Source organism: Branchiostoma lanceolatum, chromosome 1, assembly GCF_035083965.1.
Source record: "Branchiostoma lanceolatum isolate klBraLanc5 chromosome 1, klBraLanc5.hap2, whole genome shotgun sequence".
NCBI lineage: Eukaryota > Metazoa > Chordata > Leptocardii > Amphioxiformes > Branchiostomatidae > Branchiostoma > Branchiostoma lanceolatum.
In genome coordinates, this window is record NC_089722.1 from 27,355,448 (window position 1) to 27,378,349 (window position 22,902).

The 22,902-nt window shown below is 40.6% G+C and overlaps 3 protein-coding genes across 3 annotated transcripts in view; 2 read left to right on the forward strand and 1 right to left on the reverse strand.

Annotated features, from left to right (window-relative positions):
* Nucleotides 1-452: 452 nt before the first annotated feature.
* Nucleotides 453-6,221, forward strand: LOC136428072 (uncharacterized). Its single transcript, XM_066417343.1, has 5 exons — nucleotides 453-632; nucleotides 3,762-3,828; nucleotides 4,177-4,286; nucleotides 4,854-5,019; nucleotides 5,598-6,221. Exons 1-5 carry the CDS (start codon nucleotides 555-557, stop codon nucleotides 5,855-5,857), a joined length of 681 nt encoding a protein of 226 aa, XP_066273440.1. The 5' UTR covers nucleotides 453-554; the 3' UTR covers nucleotides 5,858-6,221.
* A 2,840-nt stretch (nucleotides 6,222-9,061) lies between these two features.
* On the reverse strand, nucleotides 9,062-18,465 carry LOC136446252 (ubiquitin-conjugating enzyme E2 J1-like). Its single transcript, XM_066444594.1, has 7 exons — nucleotides 18,245-18,465; nucleotides 17,752-17,825; nucleotides 14,983-15,114; nucleotides 14,113-14,197; nucleotides 13,708-13,813; nucleotides 11,481-11,604; nucleotides 9,062-11,007 (listed from the first exon to the last, which is right to left on the reverse strand). Exons 1-7 carry the CDS (start codon nucleotides 18,273-18,275, stop codon nucleotides 10,462-10,464), a joined length of 1,098 nt encoding a protein of 365 aa, XP_066300691.1. The 5' UTR covers nucleotides 18,276-18,465; the 3' UTR covers nucleotides 9,062-10,461.
* Nucleotides 18,466-19,322: 857 nt separating this feature from the next.
* The window catches only part of LOC136446230 (uncharacterized), a 117,394-nt gene continuing 113,814 nt past the window's right edge, over nucleotides 19,323-22,902 (forward strand). The window contains exons 1-2 of the mRNA XM_066444575.1: nucleotides 19,323-20,357; nucleotides 21,996-22,126. Of these exons, the coding sequence (XP_066300672.1) occupies nucleotides 19,863-20,357; nucleotides 21,996-22,126 (626 nt within the window). The 5' untranslated portion in view covers nucleotides 19,323-19,862. The remainder of the gene's footprint in view (nucleotides 20,358-21,995; nucleotides 22,127-22,902) is intronic.

The following is a 22,902-nucleotide window of genomic DNA, read 5'->3' on the forward strand; positions in this document are numbered from 1 at the left end:
TTACATTTCCCTAACTTCATCACTAACTTCCGAAGAGAGCAAAATTACCAAAGCGTAGGAAGTTAGGCACACTATCTGGCGTAGCACTAAATCAGAAGGTACATTCGTGAAAATGGCTCACAGCGTCTTCCGCATGTAACGCGGAGCATGAAGGGCCCATGAACAGTATGAATACATTTTTTGTCCAAGTATGGTCTTTAGATGAATGTGTTCAAAATTCATTCATTAAAACATGACCATTCTCTGGCAACCAGCAATGGAGCGCCGTGAGTTCCAGCGCGTAAAAAAAACGTCCGATATTTGGGCACCCCCCGTTATACGACCAACATACCCAAAATGAATTATTCCGATTCACGCGCACTGCTGTCACTTTTAATCAACGATTCCAGGATGTGCCTACAAACACTTAACAGCATTTGCATTGCCTTTACGTCAGCTTCCTGTATGAAACGGGTCATATATGTTCCCACTTGTTGAGGGCGCTTCATAGGAAGAGGAGCGTACGTCGCATCAGGACTGGAAGTGGCTAAGACTTGGACCGACTGATTTCCAAGATGAAGACTCTGTTCGCTGCTTGTTTGTGCTCATCCTTGTTGTACCTTGCTGTTGTCAACAGTGCGCCTGATCAACAGGTAACGTTCCTATATTCTAATTCTCATTTTTTAAAAGAAATTCTTTCCTTCTTGACGCCTCAAGGAATGGGTTGAAGAGAGATTAAGTGACTGAGTACCAAGCAATCCAATTGATCCGACTGATCTGTACGGTACATAAGACGTCGTCTGTCCTAAAAAAAAATGTTTTTGCCCGTTTAAGTTTTACGGTTGTTTGCGGTTGTTTACAGCCCAAAACAGTAAATGCATTTAAGTTCACGGTGTTTTAATGATCACGGTTTTTGAGATAACCTCTTGACTGCAAACTTAAAGCCACTGCGAAAATATTTGTTTTTTCTTCTACCCGTCTATGGTCTTGTTTCAACCACGAACTAAATACCAACGCGAACACTAAATTTTCTCTCTATTTTCCAAGCAGAGGTTTTAGTCGAGTGGGCTAGGAGTGGTCGCGATTTGTAACGTTTCTCTCTTCTGCTTGGAGGATAGTTCCTCTCTACCACGAAATTAAATCCCAATGAACTTAAATGCATTTACGGTAATATTTTGTGAATATGTAATGTACTGTTAATGTTTACAATTATTGTAACAACTGATTAGTGGTAAAAAATATGGTTCTTGATGAAGTGGAATTTTCAAATGTTTTCACGTAACAGGACAAAGGGAAGAAAAGACAGATATCATTATATGCATCGTGTATTCAACGTCTTCAGTCTCAATAATAATACGCAAATTTAACTCAAAAAAGGCAATAAATGATGAAAACTTTGATCTGATATTTTCACTTTCGTTCTATCATTTTTCTGCTCTAAAAAGTGATTATGCACAGCGTATCATCATCATTCCATGCACTGACTATAACTTCAAAAAAGAAGCGACTGTCAAATTAAGGATTGGGTATGCCTTAGAGCTTCATTCTGATTCGTCTCACCGATAACAAGGTCATCAGATTAACATATCACGACCAATGGACGTCATTTCCTTTCGCACTGACCATGTACGATTATTTTGGGAGGTGACGAAAAGGATTATGATGAAAAATTGATGATACTTATCATCGTAACCAGTCTTAAATGGCTTTGCAAGGGATAACTATATTCGGGATGTTAAGCTTGAGAAGAGCTATTTTTGTAGCCGTGGATTGACTTTTCTGACGTATGGCTGTTTTATTTGACCATATACGGTTATTTCGGGAGGTGACGAAAAGGATTATGATGAAAAATCGATAATACTAATCATCGTAATTACTCATAAATGTCTTTGCAAGGGATAACTATATTCGGGATGTGTACCTAGATCGACAACTTCGTCAGGGCTTCTTGGGCAATAAGGACTTCAACAGCTTGATGATACTGCAAGACTGGCTGATTATTTTGAACTTAAAACATAACAGAACACGATTCCTTTGTCCATGAGGCAGTCGTTTTCTTTGCCAATGCGTAACATTAGAGTCACATGTTAAATGAAGTTTTCCGTCTTCAGTTAAGGAAGTTCTGTTCAGTGATCTGGTATGACTTGATAAACACGTCACTTTAAAACTTCAAAAGAAGACTCAGATTCAAAGGGTAATTTTTTCATATTCGGCAGGAAATCGTTAAGCTCGATGTGAACTAGATTTATAGCCGTGTATATTGACTTTTCTGACGTATGACTGCTTTATTTGATCATGTACGGTTTTTTCGGGAGGTGACGAAAAGGATTATGATGAAAAATCGATAATACTAATCATCGTAATTACTCTTAGATATCGGTTACTTCGGGAGGTGAAGAAAAGGATTATGATAAAACATCGATGATACTAATCATCCTTATTAGTCTTAAACGGCTTTGCAAGGGATAACTATAGTGGGGATCAATTAGGCTTTCAACCGCATTGATGATACTGCAAGACTGGCTGATTATTTTGAACTAAAACATAAGAGAACGCGATTACTTTGTCCACGAGGCATTCGTTTTCTTTGCCAATGCGTAACATTAAAGTCACATGTGAAATGCAGTTTTCAGTCAGCAGTGAAGGAAGTTCTGTTCAGTGATCTGGTATGACTTGATAAACACATCGCTTGAAAACTTCAAAAGAAGACTCAGATTCAAAGAGTATTTTTTTCATATTCGGCAGGAAATCGTTAAGCTCGATGTGAGCTAGTTTTGTGGCCATATACTGACTTTTTCTGACGTATGGCTGCTTCATTTGATCATGTGCGGTTATTTCGGGAGGTGGGGAAAGGATTATGATGAAAAATCGATAATACTAATCATCGTAATTACTCTTAAATGTCTTTGCAAGGGATAACTATTGGGGATATGTACTTAAGGGACCTCTTCGTTGGAGCTTCTTGAGCAATTAGGACTTCAACAAATTTGATAATCTTGCAAGACTGGCTGATTATTTTGAAGTAAAAACATAAGAGAACGCGATTCCTTTGTCCACGAGGCATTCGTTTTATTTGCCAATGCGTAACATTAAAGTCACATGTGAAATACAGTTTTCAGTCTTCAGTGAAGGAAAATTTGTTCAGTGATCTGGTATGACTTGATAAACACATCACTTGAAAACTTCAAAAAATTCAAAAAGCAGGAAATTGTTAAGCTCGATGTGAGCTAGTTTTATAGCCGTGTATATTGACATTTCTGACGTATGACTGCTTTATTTGACCATGTACGGTTATTTCGGGAGGTGACGAAAAGGATTATGATGAAAAATTGATGTTACCAATCATCGTAATTACTCTTAAATGTCGGTTATTTCAGAAAAATCGATGATGCTAATCATCGTTATTAGTCTTAAACGGCTTTGCAAAGGATAACTATAGTGGGGATCAACTAGACCTTCAACCGCATTGATGATCTTGCAAGACTGGCTGATTATTTTGAACTAAAAACATAACAGAACGCGATTCCTTTGTCCATGACGCATTCGTTTTCTTTGCCAATGCGTAAGATCAGAGTCACATGTGAAATGCAGTTTTCCGTCTTCAGTGAAGGAAAATCTGTTTAGTGAGCTGGTATGATTTAATTAACACGTCGCTCAAAAAAAAAAAACACAGGTTCAAAGGGTCAATTTACCGGCAGGAAATTGTTAAGCTCAAGGGGAGCTGTTTTTGTTGCAGTGTATTAACTTTTCTAAAGTACGGCTGCTCTATTTTCTTGTAACAGCCGGCTTGGCCGAAAGGGACCACAGATGTTCGGATAGAGGCTTTGAGCGGAGCGCATCTTCCATTCAGTAAGTAGTCATCATATTCTCAATACAAGGAGATACGACAAAACATTCTAAGCTTAGCATGTATTTTTCTATCGAACACATTTACCCTCATGATCCCTCCCCAAAACGTCCACTCTTCCAGTATGAAATGTTCGATTTGCAGCGTAAATAGCAAAGATTATGTCCCAAAATAGTTTGTTATCTTTATAGGCCTCTTTTGCCTTAGTGCAGTTATTGATAAAACCAAATGAACTGAACTTTTAATAAAGATGTACCCATAAAGTTGCCCACGTGACGTTTATCAAAATTTCTCTGTTATGGATCATTCTTTCCTAATAAGTTAATACACCAAAATTTAATCATCCTCAGATAGCCTTGTTTTCGTGGATGCTGTCGTCCGGCGGTGCGTGGATCAACAGGTTTATGCTTATGTCGCTGAAAGTAGTCTGACTCCAACACGTTTGTGCAATGCAGAAAAGGTAAACACGCACAAACAATATCCACATCATATTTTAGGAATAATTATAACCTACGCCCTTAGATTTACAAACGTACTCAAACAAGAGGTCAGTGGTAAGAATTAGACCATATTCGAAATCCAGTGTCTGCCTCTTTCTTTACATATATTAGTGAGTTTAACAAAAGCAAAAGTAGTGACCTTAGTGCTGTTTATTCTTGTGCTGCTTGTTAACTCTACATAACATGAAGCAATCGGATGCAAATGTGCTGAAACAAAGTGTCTGTATATATCGATATCATGAAGATTTTGTTGTAAAAAATATCTTCAGTTTTGCTGCTGAAACCATACATTGATCGCCTTTTGCTGAATTAAAACGTTATCCATCAATGGTATATTCTTATACTAGCCTCCATAGTGGATGCACCTTTTAGCGCATTACGCACTGTTTTCTGGTTGTACATCGTGATCAGTTCTTATAGCGACCAGTTTCTAAAAGTCACCCAGCAAAAAAAACTTCTGTGGCTTATATGGAAGCACATACACGTCATGGTAATACACATCAAGCTGTGATGATTCATTCCCCTAGGCCTTTCTGCACTGCTTCGATGAGACGGAATCTTCCGGGCGTGCGGAGAGAGGCCTGGCGGTGCTCCGGTCTCTGGTCCTGGGGCAGTACATCGCTACTGTCCTGCCGTTCTGTGGGACTGTCAACCATGGCGACAAACTACGGGACGTTAACAAGAACGCAGCCGGTGGGTTTCTTCTACTTTACTCCTTAGACCATAGAGAAGGGAAGGGAAATACATTGTCTTAGCTGATGTTTCGTCATCTCTTTTAGTCTCCTCTTCTTCTGTCATATGCATTGTCATTGTTTATCATTTTCCCTATCATGTCGGTCAAAAAGACTCCGCGCTTGAGGAGGGATGGGAGTGAAATATCCTGCGTTTGCTCGCAAATTATGTGTTTTTGCCTATATTCTACAGCATTCAAATGTAGTATAACCGGGAAAGGCAAAGTATGATATTCTATTTAAACATCAGTTATCGAAACGTTTATCGTCAGCGGTAGTTCTATTTTGAAACTCTCCTAATTCTACTCATCCAAACCCGCATACATCTTTGCTTAATTTGGCAGAATTTGTTCCACAGACATCTCTGTTTATCATCTGAAAATAACAACAAAACGTATTGTATCAATATGCCATGTATAGACTACTTTTAGGGTTTAAGATTAGATTCGAAGGTCTAAGCAATTTATGCTTTTTGCCTGTAGTTCTCCTAGACCTTTCGAACATCACATTGAGAGCGTATGTTTGAACGTTTTCCCTCAGGGGAATGCACCATCTTGGACGTCCAGCACTGTTTTGCCAAAGCCGTCTTCTCCCAGTCCGAGCCTTGGACCCCCTGCTTGGTTCAACCTCTCGCTTTCGAATGCTACCTCCACGAATGCCTCGGCCCGAAAGTCGGACCTGTCCCGAACATCATCGGCAATGTGATGGCCTACCATCTCAACTCTACCTTCACGGCACCGGGCATGTGTGCCCACATGGAAACTACTCAGATCAGTAATGAATATGACTATCTCTACTAGTGTTAATGTCCACATCCACTTACATTGCTGTAAGCACCGGCTATCGCATTAATCAGATTTTCAAAAAAGAAGAGGAAAAAAAATTGGAAGTGTTCATGACGCATGTTTTGGCATTCTTCTTGGTCTTATGGTTTGATCTTTGCTGAAGGTTTTCTTCTGAAAAATCACGTGAAATGTGTTCTATCTGTTTGCTGTTACTTGTGTGAAAACATAAAAAACAGCTGCAAATTAATTTTTCTTATCCTTTGAAGTACGTTCAAGGCACTGGAATCTTGTACCTGTTCGGTGATATTACTGGAATAGTATTCAGGAAAGCATTGGTTATGTGTGCAAACCGCTGAAGAAACAACATGGAGTAGAATAAAGTTGTGATCATATGAATATCCAAGTTTGGCCGTTTCCTTTTTACTCCTTGATCCCCTTGACGCATATCAGACAAACGTACGAACTGATAGTAACTTTATAAGTTTGTGAAGTGATCTGCACACTTCCTGTTGGATAGAATGGTTATTTTGCATGTGGTAGGTAGCGGGTTCAATTCCCGGACCGAGTCATACAAGGCTTTTTTTTATTAAACAACAGAAAAATATACAGGACACAGAGGTGATGCACTCTAGCTAAAGCTAATATTAAACATCACCAATTACAACTTACGTAGACAAGTACAATAACAATAAGAAACAGCAATTGGGTCGTACAATACAAACAAACTAACAAACAAACAATGAAAATATCAACATACCTGAACTAAGTTTTAAAACGTTTGCTTGTCACAATATAGTGCTGAGTCAAGCCTAAAATGTTACAATTGAAATCATACGAAACAAAGGATGAGCCTCTCAATAATCAATAAATGAAGGCTTGATCAGACAAAGTATCGATATCAAGAATAGGGGCCAAAAGGTTCCGTAGGTTGCCCAGAAGGATGAGTCTTTGTTGACTGTATATACAAGGCTTGAGATGGAATACTTAGCGCTCAGCATGTGGGAAGGAGTATAGAAGTTGAACCCACCACTACCGGTGCCCCAGGCGGTACGCCTGTAATGTCACGTAAAAGCGGTACTTTTACTACTAGTTTAGTCCCAGGCGCTACTGAATGGGTGGCCGTTATGGCCATTAAGCCAGGGCATTGTACTTCAGGGGTCATTCAAGGCACCGCGACTACCGTTTCAGAGATTAATCTTCATATACATCATTTTTAAGATGATTATTGCGTTTCATACATTTGGAGGGAAACATAAACGCGTGATGTGTTTCTAACGTGGCTCTGCCATTAACCTGCTTGGATGACCCATTTGCAAACTTATGTAAATCTTCGATTACTTTGATTTCGTTTGGAAATCATTTTAAGTCATTGACGTCAATCCAAAGTGCACGGATGACGGGGGTTGTTCACTGATGTCACTTGTGGGATAACCATAAGGCCAGTGGGCAATTAAGACGACCTCGAAGTTGCAGTTACTCACTTCCGACAGCGAACTATCCTGAAAAAAAAACTGTGCGTTAAACAGACAACGAGCACCATTACGTATTTTATATGGGTTTGTCGCCGAAACGAGTGACAAAACTTCCCCTCAAAGTATGCTTAACGACCCATCGTGGGTTGAAAATCTTTAACAGATGACAAATGTATGCACTTATGGCTGCAGCACAGGAGAACAACAGTTACTACAGTACAGTTGTAAAGTTTTCTTCATTCTTAGTCACGGAGATAGAATAGAATTCTCTCAGTTTGCAATGACCAATGGCCTTGTAGTTAGCAAAGAGCCTGGCATATTATGCCCTAAGACCGTCAGATTCTTTTTACAAATTGTGAACTTAAAGAGATCAACTAATGCAGCATCAGTAATCCCCGGTTGGAAAGTTCCCTTCATTCCTAGTCACGGAGGTGGAACAGAATTCTTTCAGTTTGCAATGACCAATGGCCTTGTAGTTAGCAAAGACTCTGTCATATCAAGCCCTAAGACCGTCAGATTCTTTTTGCAAATTCTGAATTTAAAGAGACCAACTAATGCAGCATCAGTAATCCCCGAGGTCGCGTCAGGCATATATGGACATTTGAGACATCAAGATGCCCAAAACATTCTTTAGAAGGCCTCGAAAAGGCTCAGGGTACTCGGCGGAATTGAGAGTTGACGCTAAAAGTAGAAGCTCGAGAAGCTGTACTAGAATACATCTAAGGTTTGTGAAACGACACTTGTGTTTATGTCTAGCAGCATGGCCAATCATAACACATGTAAAATGCTATATACACGTAGCATGCGCTATAACTATGAAGAAATATTTCTTCATGCTTGTTATAACAAGACTCGTATTTGTTATCAACATGGTATGAACATAACGAGTCTTACATGTTTGTAAGCACACAATGCTGTATATAAGATTATGAATATAGTCCCTGCGTTTTGATCATATAACCTCTCATAATTACAACAGGATTATGACAGTCGGCGTTACCTAATAGCAGTGGGTGCTCACTTCCGTTGTCGTTTTGCCCCAATTATTACATCTGTGAAATATGATAAGTTAGTTTGAGTCACCCTAATCAGATGTTGGCGTTTTCTTTATGTAACGAGAGCCACGTGTACCAGTCCACTGTACCTGAATATGGAATGGGTAGGTTCCTATAGCTCTAATAGAAAAGGAAACTAATATAATGTACGACAGTTTCATGAGGTGGAACAATTCAATTGTCCTGGTTTGTTATAATATTGTAAGGGCTCCCTTGGAAATCAGTTACTCGAGGAAGGGACCACCCTAAAGATTAACAAAGATTATTTGGTACGTTTTTCAGACTCACAATTTCTTTTGAGATTCTAAACAATTGAAGTATTTGTAAAAAAAAGGGTAACACTCAAGATACGAATCAACCCAGTAATGCACATATTTAAGTTGTTTTGCTGCCTTAACTTTGTGGCTCCTGTTTAAGTTAGCATTGCAGGATGCCTATTTCCTTCTTTTAAAATCTTATTTTGCCTGTCCACTCCACTGTTCACCTGCAGAAATCCAAGAATCAAGAAAATAAATTGGTGTGTCCTAAGCACATGCATTTGCATTGTATGCTACCTGCTTGCATGTTATAAATCTAATCTCCAAGTCAATCAGTGTACACTCGCAACAAGAAAAAGCTAACATTTCCAAAAAATGAAGCATCTTAGCTTTTTGATTACTTGGTGACCTAAATTTGTACAAATAACAAGAACATGTGAAGGATAAATATAATCTTGTGATTTAGGACATGTATGTTTGTAAATCGAACATTATTATGATAATGAAAACCTTACCATACAATCCCAGAATTCACATAAACATGATACGTGTGAGTGCACTTTAACTTATATCATGTTACTGTGTATGTATTGATGTTAGTCTTCAATAAGACAGTGCAGTAAGGTATATCTTACAATGTTGGGAAGTGCTGCTACAAATGCACAGATTTTTGCACATGCATGCTTGAATAGCAATCATGAAGAATATCAGCTATCTATCTATCCCTCTATGGCATCACATTTCCAATGTAGAATTGCCAATACCCTAGCCTGATTAAATCGCACTCCATGTGGCCCTCCCACTGATTGGCCCTCTAGACATTTGATGAATCAGACTAACTTTATTAATATCAATTGAAATTTGATCGTTCCAGAGTTTAAGCTGATGGTTGCAATGGGATGCTATGTCGTGGTTCCTATCAAAACTGTTCTGTTTATCAATGTTTTGTGCCAGTTTCCATAGTGAAACAAATATCACATTTCCCTCCCCCAAACCCTTTTCCTATTTCCTATTTCTTGACAACTCCATTCCTTACCTGTGTGCCCACATACTGTTCTCTATCTTGAAATAAAACTTTAAAATGGAAAAAAAAAAATACTTGGAATGAGTCAATATTGCATATGAAGTCAGAAAAGTGTTGTCAGAATGGATTTACAAATTCAAGAAATAGATCTAGAAACTTCAATATTGAGAAGTCTTAATCTTCCTGCACATAGTTTTCACTTTATTTTATCTTTATTTCACCCTGGCTAATACATATTTCATTCTATCATCATGTTTAACTCTATCATGTTAAAGGAGCCCGAATCAATTTTTAGAACGTTAAAACTGGAAATATTCTGGATACGGCAATCTGTATGATGTCAACATTTACTTGCTTATATTTGCACATTTCTATCATGATTTCATACTTTGGGGTTTAAAAAAAAGCACAGAAACAATTGGCACCAGAGTCACTTGAATGTATATATTGGGACCATGCACCAAAACTCAGGGCCTAGATTCTCAATTTAGTCCTCACCACACAACAGCGTTGCATCTTTGCTCTGTGAAGGTTGATATGCAATGGGATATTGCTATTTAAACTAATACTATGTGTAGAAAGGTCCGTCACTAGAAAATTTAATTTGGAAATCCAACTTCCAACATTTTAAAACTGCTTTGGGCTCCTTTAAATCTTGCCGTCTAAATTTTCCCCTTAATCATGGCTTGTAAGTCCTTGTACATGACATTGTATTCATCTTGTTTATAAATACAAGTACATACTAATCCCTAAAAACAGTTTCTAAACCAGTCAGAAATAAACAAATTGTGTTATAGTGCTACCACTAGTGTCAAAGCTCATAGTCCCATCTCCACATATTTGCAAGGTAAACCCTTCTCAGTATAAGGAACGCTATGGACAATGTTAAGACCACCATAAGGAAGAGCGAACAGGAGCCGGCGCTGACTTGCTGTTGCCGTGGCGGTTGCCGGGCAGCCCCCGAGGCGGGGTTATTCGCTGCGTGCACGGCTCGTTGTCTGACGCTGGTCCTGGCTTGCGCTGGCGGAGTGGTAGCGCTGTGGTGGCTGGATAGATTAGTGTTGGAGGTGGTGGGCTGTGGAGCTGCAGTACCATCTGTTGACTGTGGGGGTGCTGCTGCACCACCCATTTGCTGCATGGCATTGGGGTAGCCAGCTGCATACATGGCATAAGGAGGGGGCACCATGTAGGGAAACATGGGTGGGACAGGGTTGCCGGGTGGGGCCTGCGTCCCTGTTGCACCCTGGGAAGATGGGGTCGCTGACCCTTGGGTGGTGGGGTCACCGTCTGCAGGTGTGGTCTGGGCTGTGCTGGTGCTTCCAGCTGCAGATTGGTCTTTACCTTTTTCTGCTTCTCCCTGTGGATGAAATATATGCAATAAAGAACTGAATACAAGCAGCTGATTACTATAGGTATTAATCAATTATGCTAGGATCTTTCAATATCATCTTAAGTTGACTGTATAATATTCAGAACACTCAAACCATATAACTTGAAAGGTAGGTATAACATAATGTATGTGCAAATGAATACCAAGAACATGTATAATACACACTAATAAACATATAGCTATTTCAACTAAAACCTTGCACAACTCAAACTCTGTAACATTGAATGTAAAAAAATGGCAAAAAACTTCAAAGAAAACACCTGCCTGAGGAAAAGTCCATTTTCATACACAGTGCAGTTTAGTGTATTCAGGTCCAGAGGATCAGGTGAATTCACATGAAACCACCATCACTCCAGGCCACCCTATTATCACCCCTGGGCGTTATACCTTCTATAGGTTTAGCCCAGTACTGTATATAAGACAAGATTGATAGCAATGACCTTGAAGCTAATCTGCGAGGCCAGTTCCTGGGCTTCCCTGTCAGCGTCTGTGGGGTGGTTGGAGGGAGGTTTTAGCATGGTCTTGTTGGTGGTTCCACACGCATCGCACTTCCACTCCAGCGACCTGCATCAGGAAAAGATTCACAGGTAAAGATAGTCCCATACCCTATTTGAGACCGTAGGGGTAGTGGGTTGTTATCCATTGTGTCTAAGGCACAGTACTGGAAGAAGGAGCCTAGCCCTCTCATTCCTCAGCCTTCTGAATGAACCTCCCCAACCAAAGTCAGGTACCCATTCTCACACCTGGGTGAAGTGAGGAAAGTCATGAAAAGTTGCCTTTCAAAAGGGCACAGTATCAGTGAAATGTCAAGAGATTTGATCCCAGGACCTCTGGGCCAAGCACCCTAACCGTTAGTCTCCAAGCAGACCTACGGGTTGGCAAAGACCGTATCCAACAGGCAGAAGGAGTTTTCATAGCCAACCCAAGGTCTGCTACAACTCAAACAGGGCGGAGCATTTCTATTCAATGAAGGTGCCGCTGCCCCTCCTCGTTGTAATGCTAACAGCCGTACGAATGTCCGGGGTACTAATCTTTTTATGACCAAGCCCAGTCACCCGCGCACGTCCCAGTGGGAGGTTCGCGCCTTGGTTGAGCCTAGTAAAAAGCTCTCACAATAGCAGTTTCTTTCACCCATCGGCGGTCAAAATTGATCGCATTTTGTGACGATTGAAGCAGTTTTGGTAGCGATCTTCGTAACAGATTGATTTTGAAAAAGAGACCAAGTCTTTTCTGTTGGCAACATTTAGTTTATTTTTCCTGGGAAGTTTAATTTTCGCGGTACAGCTCTGCCCAAGTGAACGGCCTCTCAGTCGCGGCCTGCAGCTGGAGGTGTCAGCCCGGCATGGCGCCGCACGCCCGTGCGGACAGAGAGTAATAAACTCACTTACAGAAGCACAGTTTGATTAGGTAACAATTAGATGTTAATAGCCTTTGTTCAGACCGACTTGTTCCAGACCTTAGATTGCACTATAAGCTCCTTCTTCCAATTGGATACGGTCTTTGCAATCTATTGGGTCTGGTTGGAGACTACCTAACCGTTACACCAATATGAAGCCACCATTACGCCAACACGAGGCCATTGTGTAAGTTCACAGTGCTTACATTTGGGGCATGGTGAGAAAAAAAGAGTTAACAGTATCTTTGACTTCGCTTGATGCAATAGCTAGAAATTGAAAATGAGGTTTGTCTTCTGAGGTTACTGTGAAAAACTGTGTACTTAAAAAAAATGCATGAAGCTAAAAATTTACAGTATTCTCCTTCTAATATTTTCGTGCAATACTGTAAATGCAGAAATGCAGGAAGAAAATGGAGTGTTCGCGGTGGTTTTGAGTTCGCGTTTGAAACAATTAGTAGTGCAACCGTCACACAATGCAACGGCTGTTTGCTATACATGGTTTTAAGTTTGCGGTAAAGAGTTCACCGCGAAAAGCGTGAACATAAAACCACCGTGAACATTTCTGCATTTACAGTATCTAAGGCAGAAGCAATGTTAATTTGAGTATCACGATGCCACACATTTTGAGGATTCAATATTTGTCTATAAATACCTAAGAAACCCTTGATGTCATTTAAGAGCATGGCCTTAGTAACATGTTAATTTGATACACTTTGTATCTCTGACGTATCTATGAAAACCACTTAGACATAACTTCAAATTGATACAGCTAATATGCAACCCTAAAGCAACTATTAGAATGTATACATCGTGGTCAGGGAATATATTTCAAACTTTGCTGGCATATAGTGTATATATTTACAGCATCAGATATTTATAGCAATGGTTGACTGTGAGTTATAATGATAGCAGTTTTCTTTTCAAACAGGGAAACAGGGAAACAGGGTCAGTAAATTCTCATATTTCTAGCATTAACCCTGTATCTTACCCTTGAATTGGGAGCAGATTCTTGAAAAAAGTGGAAAATTCAGACTGAAAACTACTAACTAAGCCAGGCCACAGGAGGCCACAGTCATTAACTGTGATTTGTCTGACCATAATTTCACCATCAGGAAACCTGAGAACACCACAATTACACATTAAACGTTTTGATGAAAGCAGAAAGTACAACCCATGTCTACATGACCTCCTAACTCTAATGCTAAGTCAGGTCCCTCACATTGCCCTCATACTCTTTGAGAAGAAAATAAATGGTGATCATAACATCTCACTTTCTAGACAGTATCTTGCGCTCTTCTGGTGTGTAGTCCAAGGACCCAATCGCGCCAGCTCCCTTGGTGGGCATGAAGCCTATGATGGCCAACAGGACGGTACGAACTGTACAAACAAATGAAAATGTGTCGATCAGAGACAAGCATATTCTACAACAATAAAAAATGATCAAGGGAAACTTCAGCTCTTGTTTTTTTGTGACCCACTCACACAAGCAGCACTGGTGGGCAACCTTTCAATTTCTGTAAAAAACTAAAATCAATTTTTTTGTAAAGGGTAATAAATAAATAATGTAACAATGGAAATATGATTGACTGCAATCAAGTTTCAAAACTGTTTGTTAGGTCTATACATGTCATTATGTTAATTTATTTCAGATTGTATCATATATAAGATCTGCTTACTGCTCCAAGAAGGCTGCCATGTTTCAGGGTGATGTCCAGAGATGCTCAAACAAATCTTCTTCCCAGTTTCAAACCGTCCATTGGGCTGTAGAAAGAAATACATAACAGGGTTAAGGCTAGTATGAACTATATTGCCAACCTGCAGTTCTTATGATAACTGTCAGGTGGTATTCTTGTACAGTCCAGGTGTTTCAAATGTAGAAACTATGTCTCCAACCAACTATATCTCTTAGTGATATCCTTACTTTACCTGTGACCTTGAAATTACAAAGTCAAATGCAATGAGAAAAAAAAAAGTGTTGGATAACTAAGACTTCATTAGGTACAAGTTTGGCTCATTCAGGCTCAAGGTTCAAATCCAAGGGGAAAACAGAAATGTAGGAAAGACTTTTAATACATCTTCTTTGCTTTTGTTTTTGTTTGTATTGGAATAATGGATGAACCAGCAAATTTCGCCAAGGAGGAGCACAACTCCCCACCGAAGATAACACGCTGCTATTGTAACATTGAGACGCCATTGCAACAAGTTCCCGGAATAAGAGTTGCCCCAAATCACATGCATTCACACCAGATCTAGAACTAGATTATGATGCTCTTGCAAGAGGCAAATGGTGACGGAGTTTGGAAAGGGTCTATTAGTACTAGTGTTTCTTTTCATTCAGTTCCAACACTGGTTCACCAAATTTTTTTTGTACCATTTATTACAGTGATTTTTCAGTTTGGTATCGGTTCTGTGTACCAATACCCACCCTTAGACTTCACAAACACAACACTAATCATAACATATATGTGAAATCTTACCAAATATCTTCAAATATGGACCTGCTTAAAGCATGTAGCGTTACTTAATCATTTAATGAACCAACTTACAGTGAGAAGCATGATGCTGGGAGGTTTCATGGGGTACTCGGGCGGGAGAGTGATGCGCCCGTGGTACATCCCACCCTGGAAGTCAGAGTCAGGCGGACCACGGACAGTGAAGTGCCATTCAAACAAGTTGTCCTGAAAACAAAAATCATCACACAACGTATTGAACAAAACACTACCATAGCCTTGTTTGTATAACTTTGAGTGGCATAATACAACTGTAGAAAATGTGACAAATCCTGTAACGTTGGTTCACATAAACTCGCGGGGGGGAATTTAACTGGTGGGAACAATAGCTGCTATATAAAAGCTAATTAATATAGCGGCAAGATATTACTGACGAATCTTCTCTCCCGGAAAAATGTTAGCACCTGTCTGAGAGCACTGTCATTTTGCGTGCGGCGGACGGTAGTTTCAAATTACAATATTATGGTATTAGCACGACTAGGGAGAAAATACAACATATATAGCATATTTTAGAACAAAGGTAATCCATGATAAATTTTTAATTGACAGAATACTAGTAACAGAAAAAAAGGATGGTTTATTGTCCAGCCAGATTGGTTTTAACTTGTATTAAAAAATTCCCAGTTTTACGTGAACTAACGTTACTCGTATATGTACTTTAAAACTGATGTTTGAAAACTATTGTACTCAATAGTCAAATCACATTTTTAGGGCAACCAACGGACAAGCTGTAATATCATATTATGAGTGGAGTGAGGAAATAGGTGTTAAGATTAATAAGAACCTAAGTTACATATATAGTAAGTTCCCAAGGGTACAACATTTTGGGTTTACTTGGGATTCGAACCCAGAACCTTTAGGTTCTATTATTCTTCTTCTTCTTCTCTTCTCTTCTTCTTGTGATTATGTGCACAACCTCATCATGCTGAGGGCTACGGCACAGTATTTTGGTCAAGGTCAATTAGGGCACTGGTTGCTCGCAGTCTACTAGTATTTGTGTTTTGTGTCCGGTGTTCTCTGTCCCCTGGCTCCTCAGAGGGCAGGGGTGCCACTCCCTGACCGTCTCCCGGTGCTGGGGGACGGCGAGTACCCGTCAATGTGAGTAAAGAGTTAATGTAGGGTAGTCTTGAAGGCTTCTAGGGTCTGGGCCTTGACAGCATACTCAGGTAGAGTGTTCCATTCGCGTGCTGTCCTTGGATAGAATGAGTTCAAGTGGTAGTCTGATTTTGAAGTTGGTATGTGGTATGCCAGACTGTTTTCGGTGCGCGTTGGTACTTTGTGTCCTTTGGTGGTGAGGGGCATCTCTGATGCTACAATATTTCTCTGAATCTTGTAAAACATGTGGAGTCTAGCCTGCCGTCTTCGCTCTGCCAGCATGTTCCATTCAAGTGTGGTCAGCATACTAGAAACACTGGACTGTCTCCGATAACGGTGGAGCACGAAGCGTGCCGCTCTTTTCTGTACAGCTTCTAAGTTCCTGATGTTCTTTTGGGTGTATGGATCCCAAACTGTTTGACAATATTCCAAGATTGGCCTCACTAAAGTCTTGTATGCCCGAGCCTTCACATTTGGGTTTGAGATATTTATGTTCCTTCTCAGAAAGTTCAAAGTGTTAGTGGATTTTGAGGCTACTTGGTCTATGTGTTGATCCCAGCGCAGATCTTTACATATTGTCACTCCCAAGTATTTGACACTACTCACATGTTTGAGAACATGGCCATGTAGTGTGTAATTGTATATGATGGGTGTTTTCTTTCTAGAGATGGTCAGAACTTCGCATTTGTCTGGGTGAAATTCCATACTCCAGTTTTCTTCCCATTTAGTTAATGTATAATCTAGGTCGGCTTGGAGTCTCTGAGCATCCATGTGATTGGACACTGTCATGTAAATCATGGTATCATCTGCAAACAAGCGAGCAGTGGATTGTAGGTTTTCGGTTATGTCATTTATATAATACAAAAACAAGCACGGACCTAATACCGATCCTTGTGGCACACCTGATAGCACATCAAGTTTGCTGGAGGTACAACCCTCGACAACCACAGACTGGGTGCGTTGGTGGAGGAAGTCCTCTATCCAGCCCAGAGTTTCTGGTTCGATGCCATAAAACTGCAGTTTTCTGATGAGACGTTTGTGGCCGACCTTGTCGAAGGCTTTGGAGAAGTCGAGCACGCAAACGTCTGTCTGTAGGCCATTTTGCATGTTGGTGGTGACTTCATGGATGAACTCTAGTAATTGGGTCTCGCACGATCTTCCAGGTCTGAAACCATTTTGAAGTTTATAGAAGAGGTTGTGGTGTTCGGCGTGTTTCATAAGGTTGCTGCAGACGATATGCTCCATAATCTTTGAGCATATACAGGTGAGACTGATTGGCCTATAGTTGGCCTTGTCATATCTCTGTCCCTTCTTAAAAATGGGAGCAACATTTGCGTGTCTCCAGTCGTCCGGGACAGTTTTTTCCTGTAAAGACTTTTGGAATATGCGAGTAAGGGGGTCTGCAAGCTCCTCACAGAGTTCTTTGAGGATGTGGGGGCTAATGCCATCAGGACCGCTAGCTTTTCCTGGGTTAAGCTTCTGTAGTAGTTTTAAGACTCCGGGTTTTGTGATATTAACCCTTGGCATGAGCTCTGTCTTCTTTCCTCGCTGTTGTAGTGTAGGTATGTTTGTGGTTTCTCTAGTGAACACTGATTGGAATTGAGCATTTAGGATCTCTGCTTTTAGTCAACAACCCTACTAGTAAACTTACTCATGATCACATCTAGTGTGCTTCTACAACTACAGATTGTTCCTATGAAAGTACCTCACCTCTAGTGGTTGGGCGTAATACTGTTCTGTAGGTTCGTGCATCTCTTTAGCCTCCCTCATCAACCGCTTCACAGCTGCGAGCAAAAATCATTTAAAAAAGTAAACAACCTGTATTTGTAAATAGGTCAATAGATTGTCATGTTTCAAGTGTTCTAATGCATCTAGTGTAGACATCATCATTCTTGCGCATATGTACCAAAATGAAAACATATGGATATACATGTAACGTTAGACAAGCAAGTTACTGTGCTGAAAATAACTGTAACTTGTTAGATTTCAACAAACTATTGATATCAAAAAGACAAATTTCATTTTTTCTGCAGAAATACCGTCAAATCGCTGTGATGATAGTTCCCCTGGTAATGACGTAGCTGCCTCGGCATTCGTATATCTACAAGTTTGTGCTTGAAACTTAAGAAATATGACACTTTAAAAATATATGATAGAATCCATGACTACCGCCCCCCTCCCCCATTATAACTGGCCGATTTACCTGGACTTTTCATGTTGTATCGTCCCTCCATCTTTGTGGCCGTTAGTTCTGTTCACTCGTCCTGAAATTATGCAGAATTCTGTCGGGTTTGTGAATGTAGAGCCGAAAGATTGAGATTAGATTGATCTGAAGTGTACACGTACATTAAAACCCGGAAGTTGACCTGTTTTGGACACGTATTCGATAAAGGATGTAATACGTCTTTTGATTGGTACTCTGAGTGAAATGGCCAACATTTCGACCAATCAGATATTGAGTCTCATTCGCAGCTTGTCTAAGATAAAGCTAGCTCATCATTTGTAACCAGTGTTTCATTCGTTTTAAGTAGCAGATCATTGGGAACTCACGATTCACGGATATCCCGTTTCGCTTTATCAATTTCTGGTGACTTAAAGGCTGATGTGAGGGCTTGAAAAAAAAACCTCCATATCTTAGTCAAAAGAATACAAGGTGTCTAAAATTTAGAAATCGAGGTAGAATTGCGTTGACTTTCATGGTTCTTTCATTTAGTATTTAACGCACAGGCTCGGGCACTGTATAAAAGACCATAAAACACTTCCCGGCAACACACAAGCACAAGTCACCAAGAGTTAAATGAATACGGTCCTAGAGACAATTGACTCGTAACTGAACCAGGTGAAATAGACGTTAATCAAGGACAACAACAAAAATTGCTTTGACATTGGACAAGTCACTTTCTTCAATATATAAGTTTGAGTATGATGAAGAAGGGAATAGCGATGTGATAAATCTAAATTACCTGTAGCAAAGTAGCGTTTTACTTTTGGTTTGCACCTAATATCAAATATGAGCAGGCTTTCGATATTGCATTTATACCAATATCTTCAAGGGGGCGAATCTCCTTGGTTATTTTCTGGCATACCTGGAGATGACGGTTGGCATCATGCCGGATTGCGATAGTCAGAGCACGTGGAGCTCTGCACTGGTACTGAATCCTCTTAATAATGATTTGTGTCCGCCTGTGAAGTCTCTGTGTACTCATAATATATGCTAGTATATGATTATCTGGCATTTTCTTTTTACTGCTGTTTTGTTTCAGTCAGAAATCATCGCTTTGACGGCGAAAGGAACAATACCAGTCCATGTCGGTGACTTGGTTTTGCGAATCCCCTTGCGTGTTTAGGAAAACGAGATGAAGCAAAATTAAAAATCTTCTTATGCTAATACCCATAGTAGTAATAGAAATGTTGGTTGACCAATCACGCCGTTCAGATTTGTGTTCTACTTCTGAAGAAATTTGTTTTTGCGCAAAGGACGGCGGGAGTGTTGCGTCACTTTGACCGAAACCCGGAAGTCGTCAGTGGACTAGTCATTTTTCTCGCGATCGGGTGTCTGCCAAGCTGTTAACGTTCAAATGTCTGTAAGCTGAACTACTAAAAGTCACCAAGATGTTGAGGATCTGTCACAAACTGTGCAAGGTCGATGCTAAGGCCAAGAGACACGGAATAACGTGTGCAGAGACAGACTACCTCCGTGCCCTGGTAGACGCCATGGCTGAGATGGACAGATCGGTGGAAGCCCAGTGCTCAAAAGTCTGGGAGACGTGAGTTTAGAAAAGGGAAAACTAGACAAGAACCCAGATAGGTTTGACAGTGCCATGATGTTGTATAAAACTGCAATTCTCCGATGTGAGGACACACATGTGAGGCAAAGTCTCCAACATCGTTGCCAGTATGCAGAGAAACTTAGAGTACCGTTCCGACAGGCAACTTCTGTCCAAAACGAACAGCAAACAAACGTCAAGGTAATGCCTTCGCTTGCCAAGGTAGCAGAGAAAATGCTACGCATGGAGCGAGAATTTGCTACCGGCGACAATAAGAACACATTGCTGATGGAATACACTAAGTTTATGATTGAAGGTATCGTTAACAACGACAATGTGGTAGAGGCAGAAGCTCTTAAAAGTCTCGGCGACCTGTTCCTGAAAAGAGGAAGAGAAACTGGAGACACGACATGTTTCACTAAGGCCTGTGCGCTGTACAACACCGCACTGGCACGGTGTGAGGGGGTACAGGGCACAGTTGTACTCATTCACCGCTTACTGTACACGGCAAGAATCAGACAAGAAACTACGTGTACCAAGATTAAGCAGGTAAGTTTTCCCTTTGTTGTACAGTAACTAATGCAAACACAGTAACTAATGTAAACACAACATGAAAAGATCGTAGTTTGGCGGGGTATCAAGTTGCTCAAAACGTCAATGCCAAAACAGCTGCTCGGTGATCGCCATCATATCCTTGCTTACTCCGGCAGATATCATGTCAGCATAACCTACTAAACTACGCACAAAAAGTTTGGAACCTTTACTTTGATTGATCATATTTCCATTGTTTTTTTATCAATTTCAATGTATTATGTATCGTTGGAAAGCCTGTGTAATTTCCTTTCCTATGATACCCAACTCATTATAATTGCAATCTGATGGAGCGAGCACCAGGCCTGCTTACGCGAGTGGGTTGTAGAAAAAAAGTGCCCAAATTTCCATAATAGGTCAAACACCTATAGCGCAGTGCCAAACCCATTAGTGGTGGTGTCGTCCAAATCGTGAATGGAACAGTGTGTGGTGGAATGTTATGTTCACAGCTACAGATAAGAGAAGGTTTATTTCGACTGTTGGATGGGTAAATTAAAGTGTTGGGGCGGCTAGGAGAACCCTATGCTGACTGTTACACAGATAGACTGACTGTTTGTTGGGGTCAGTGTTATAGTGTGAGGCAGTACAACGCAACTTCGATGTGTCGATATAGAGACACCTTTCTCCATCCAGTCACATTTCCAAGATCCTTATCTCTGCAATATGATTATGAGACTGGGTGCCATTCTGCAAGATGATAGTGCACGTCCATACAGAATGAGTCTGCTCGGAGAGTCATTTCAGACCACCTCCAGTACCTATGCAGGAATACAGAGGATAGAATGGCCCTCCTGCAGCCCAGATCTCAACAACAATTGAACACAGTCTCAGACTCTGTGATCACTGATCAGCTTGGGCGAGCTGTGCATGCAGTTGTGATCAACAGAACAACACTGGTCGACCTGCGACGACTCCTTGTGGAAGAATAGCCAGGGGCCGCGTACCAAAACTGGTGACAAGCATGAGGAGGATGTGCCTGGCTGTGTAGTCAGTGCCACCCTCATCATAACTGAGGCTCCTTTACGCATTTTTTTTTGGATGAAGACTACCCTTGGCTTTCATATTAATCTGTTTTGTTGGTTCAAGTTTCACATCACCCTCGTACAAAAGCCACGTGCTACCAGCAGAGGACAAAATACTGAATTGAGCGTTTTACATTAGTAGGGTAATTTGGGCACTTTTTTTATGAGACTCGCTCGCATAAGCAGGTCTGGTGCTCGTTGTATTAATTTACAACAATAATAAGTTAAGTATCATGGGAAAGAAAATCACAAAAGCTTTTCAATGATATATAAATCATTGAAATTGATCAAGAAACAACGGAGATATGATCGACCAAAGTTAAGTTTCCGAACTTTTTGTGCGTAGTTTATATAGTTTCACCTCTCTACTGTATATGGTAATCGTGATAAAAAAGGCAAAGTTTAATTTGTCTGATCGGCATACTGAATTATTTATAAACTATTATTATTGGTGATAGTGTAACGATCACTTAATGATATGTAATCCGATCTTGTATAATTACACGGGGGTAGGAAAGCACTTAATGAATTACTCTTACTCTTTGTCTGGTGATTGCAATTGGTGCTTTTGAAGGGTGTGAAGTACAGAAATTCGAGGCAGCGGCAACGGCAACAACAACGGCAACAACAACACCTGCCTCAGACCTTCCCTGCAACGCCAGTAAACACTGACGTCATGAATGATGTCACGTGTCAACTGTTCATGTGAGTTGGAGAAGCAATTTATACCACCTGTGTGCAATATCTTACCGCACCGTTTGCTTGAAAAGCTGATGTGTTACGTCGAAGGGCGGTTATACCGGCTTTAGCCCATGGCTACCTCCCCTCAGCCAATGGGAAGCCCCCATTTTCTGTGGTTATATCCACATAGTGTGGGATATCAGAAAAGTGTGAGTGACATCATGCTGTGGGTGCTATAGAAAAACTGTGGGTGATATAGAAAAACTGTGGGTGATATAACCATGTGACCTATTCTGACCAATCCCTGCTCGGATTTGGGACTCTCCCCATATGTTTTACAGACCTTGTCTGTGCTTGCCTTGCAGCTGTTACTTGTTTGTCAGCATGTCCAGCAAAAAGAGAGATTTCTGGACTTTCAGGACAAAATAAAGTAACATTTAGTAGAGCTGCTGACTAGGGAAGCTTCGGGGAAGTATACCATGGGCTAAATTAGATAGCTCTCGGGGAGACTAGAAACCCCTCGGTGGGCGGGACTGCTGTTATATCCAGATGTCGAGGCCAATACCATCAGCTATCTATTACATAGAGGATATAAATCTTGTTTAGGTGCCGAAAGGCGGGTGAAACTAGAATTCTTGCACTAGAAAAATTATATGCTTTGATTGCTCCTTTGTTTCATATTGCATTGTTACCTCCATGAAATGTCATGGAGGTTATATTTATCACCATGAAGAAATGAAGATTTAGTTTGGAGTGTTTGTGTATCTGTCTGTGTAGCTTTCTGTCTTTGTGTGTTATTG

Bases quoted from the DNA above. Each gene is read 5' to 3' on its own strand.
- LOC136428072 (XM_066417343.1), top strand. From the start codon at position 555: ATGAAGACTCTGTTCGCTGCTTGTTTGTGCTCATCCTTGTTGTACCTT. The intron at 3,829-4,176 runs GTAAGTAGTCAT...AATCATCCTCAG, and splicing joins CGGAGCGCATCTTCCATTCA to ATAGCCTTGTTTTCGTGGAT. The intron at 5,020-5,597 runs GTGGGTTTCTTC...GTTTTCCCTCAG, and splicing joins CGTTAACAAGAACGCAGCCG to GGGAATGCACCATCTTGGAC.
- LOC136446252 (XM_066444594.1), bottom strand. From the start codon at position 18,275: ATGGAGGGACGATACAACATGAAAAGTCCAG. The intron at 14,198-14,982 runs GTAAGTTGGTTC...TTCTTTCTACAG, and splicing joins CCAGCATCATGCTTCTCACT to CCCAATGGACGGTTTGAAAC. The intron at 11,008-11,480 runs GTCATTGCTATC...TTTCATCCACAG, and splicing joins CCTCGCAGATTAGCTTCAAG to GGAGAAGCAGAAAAAGGTAA.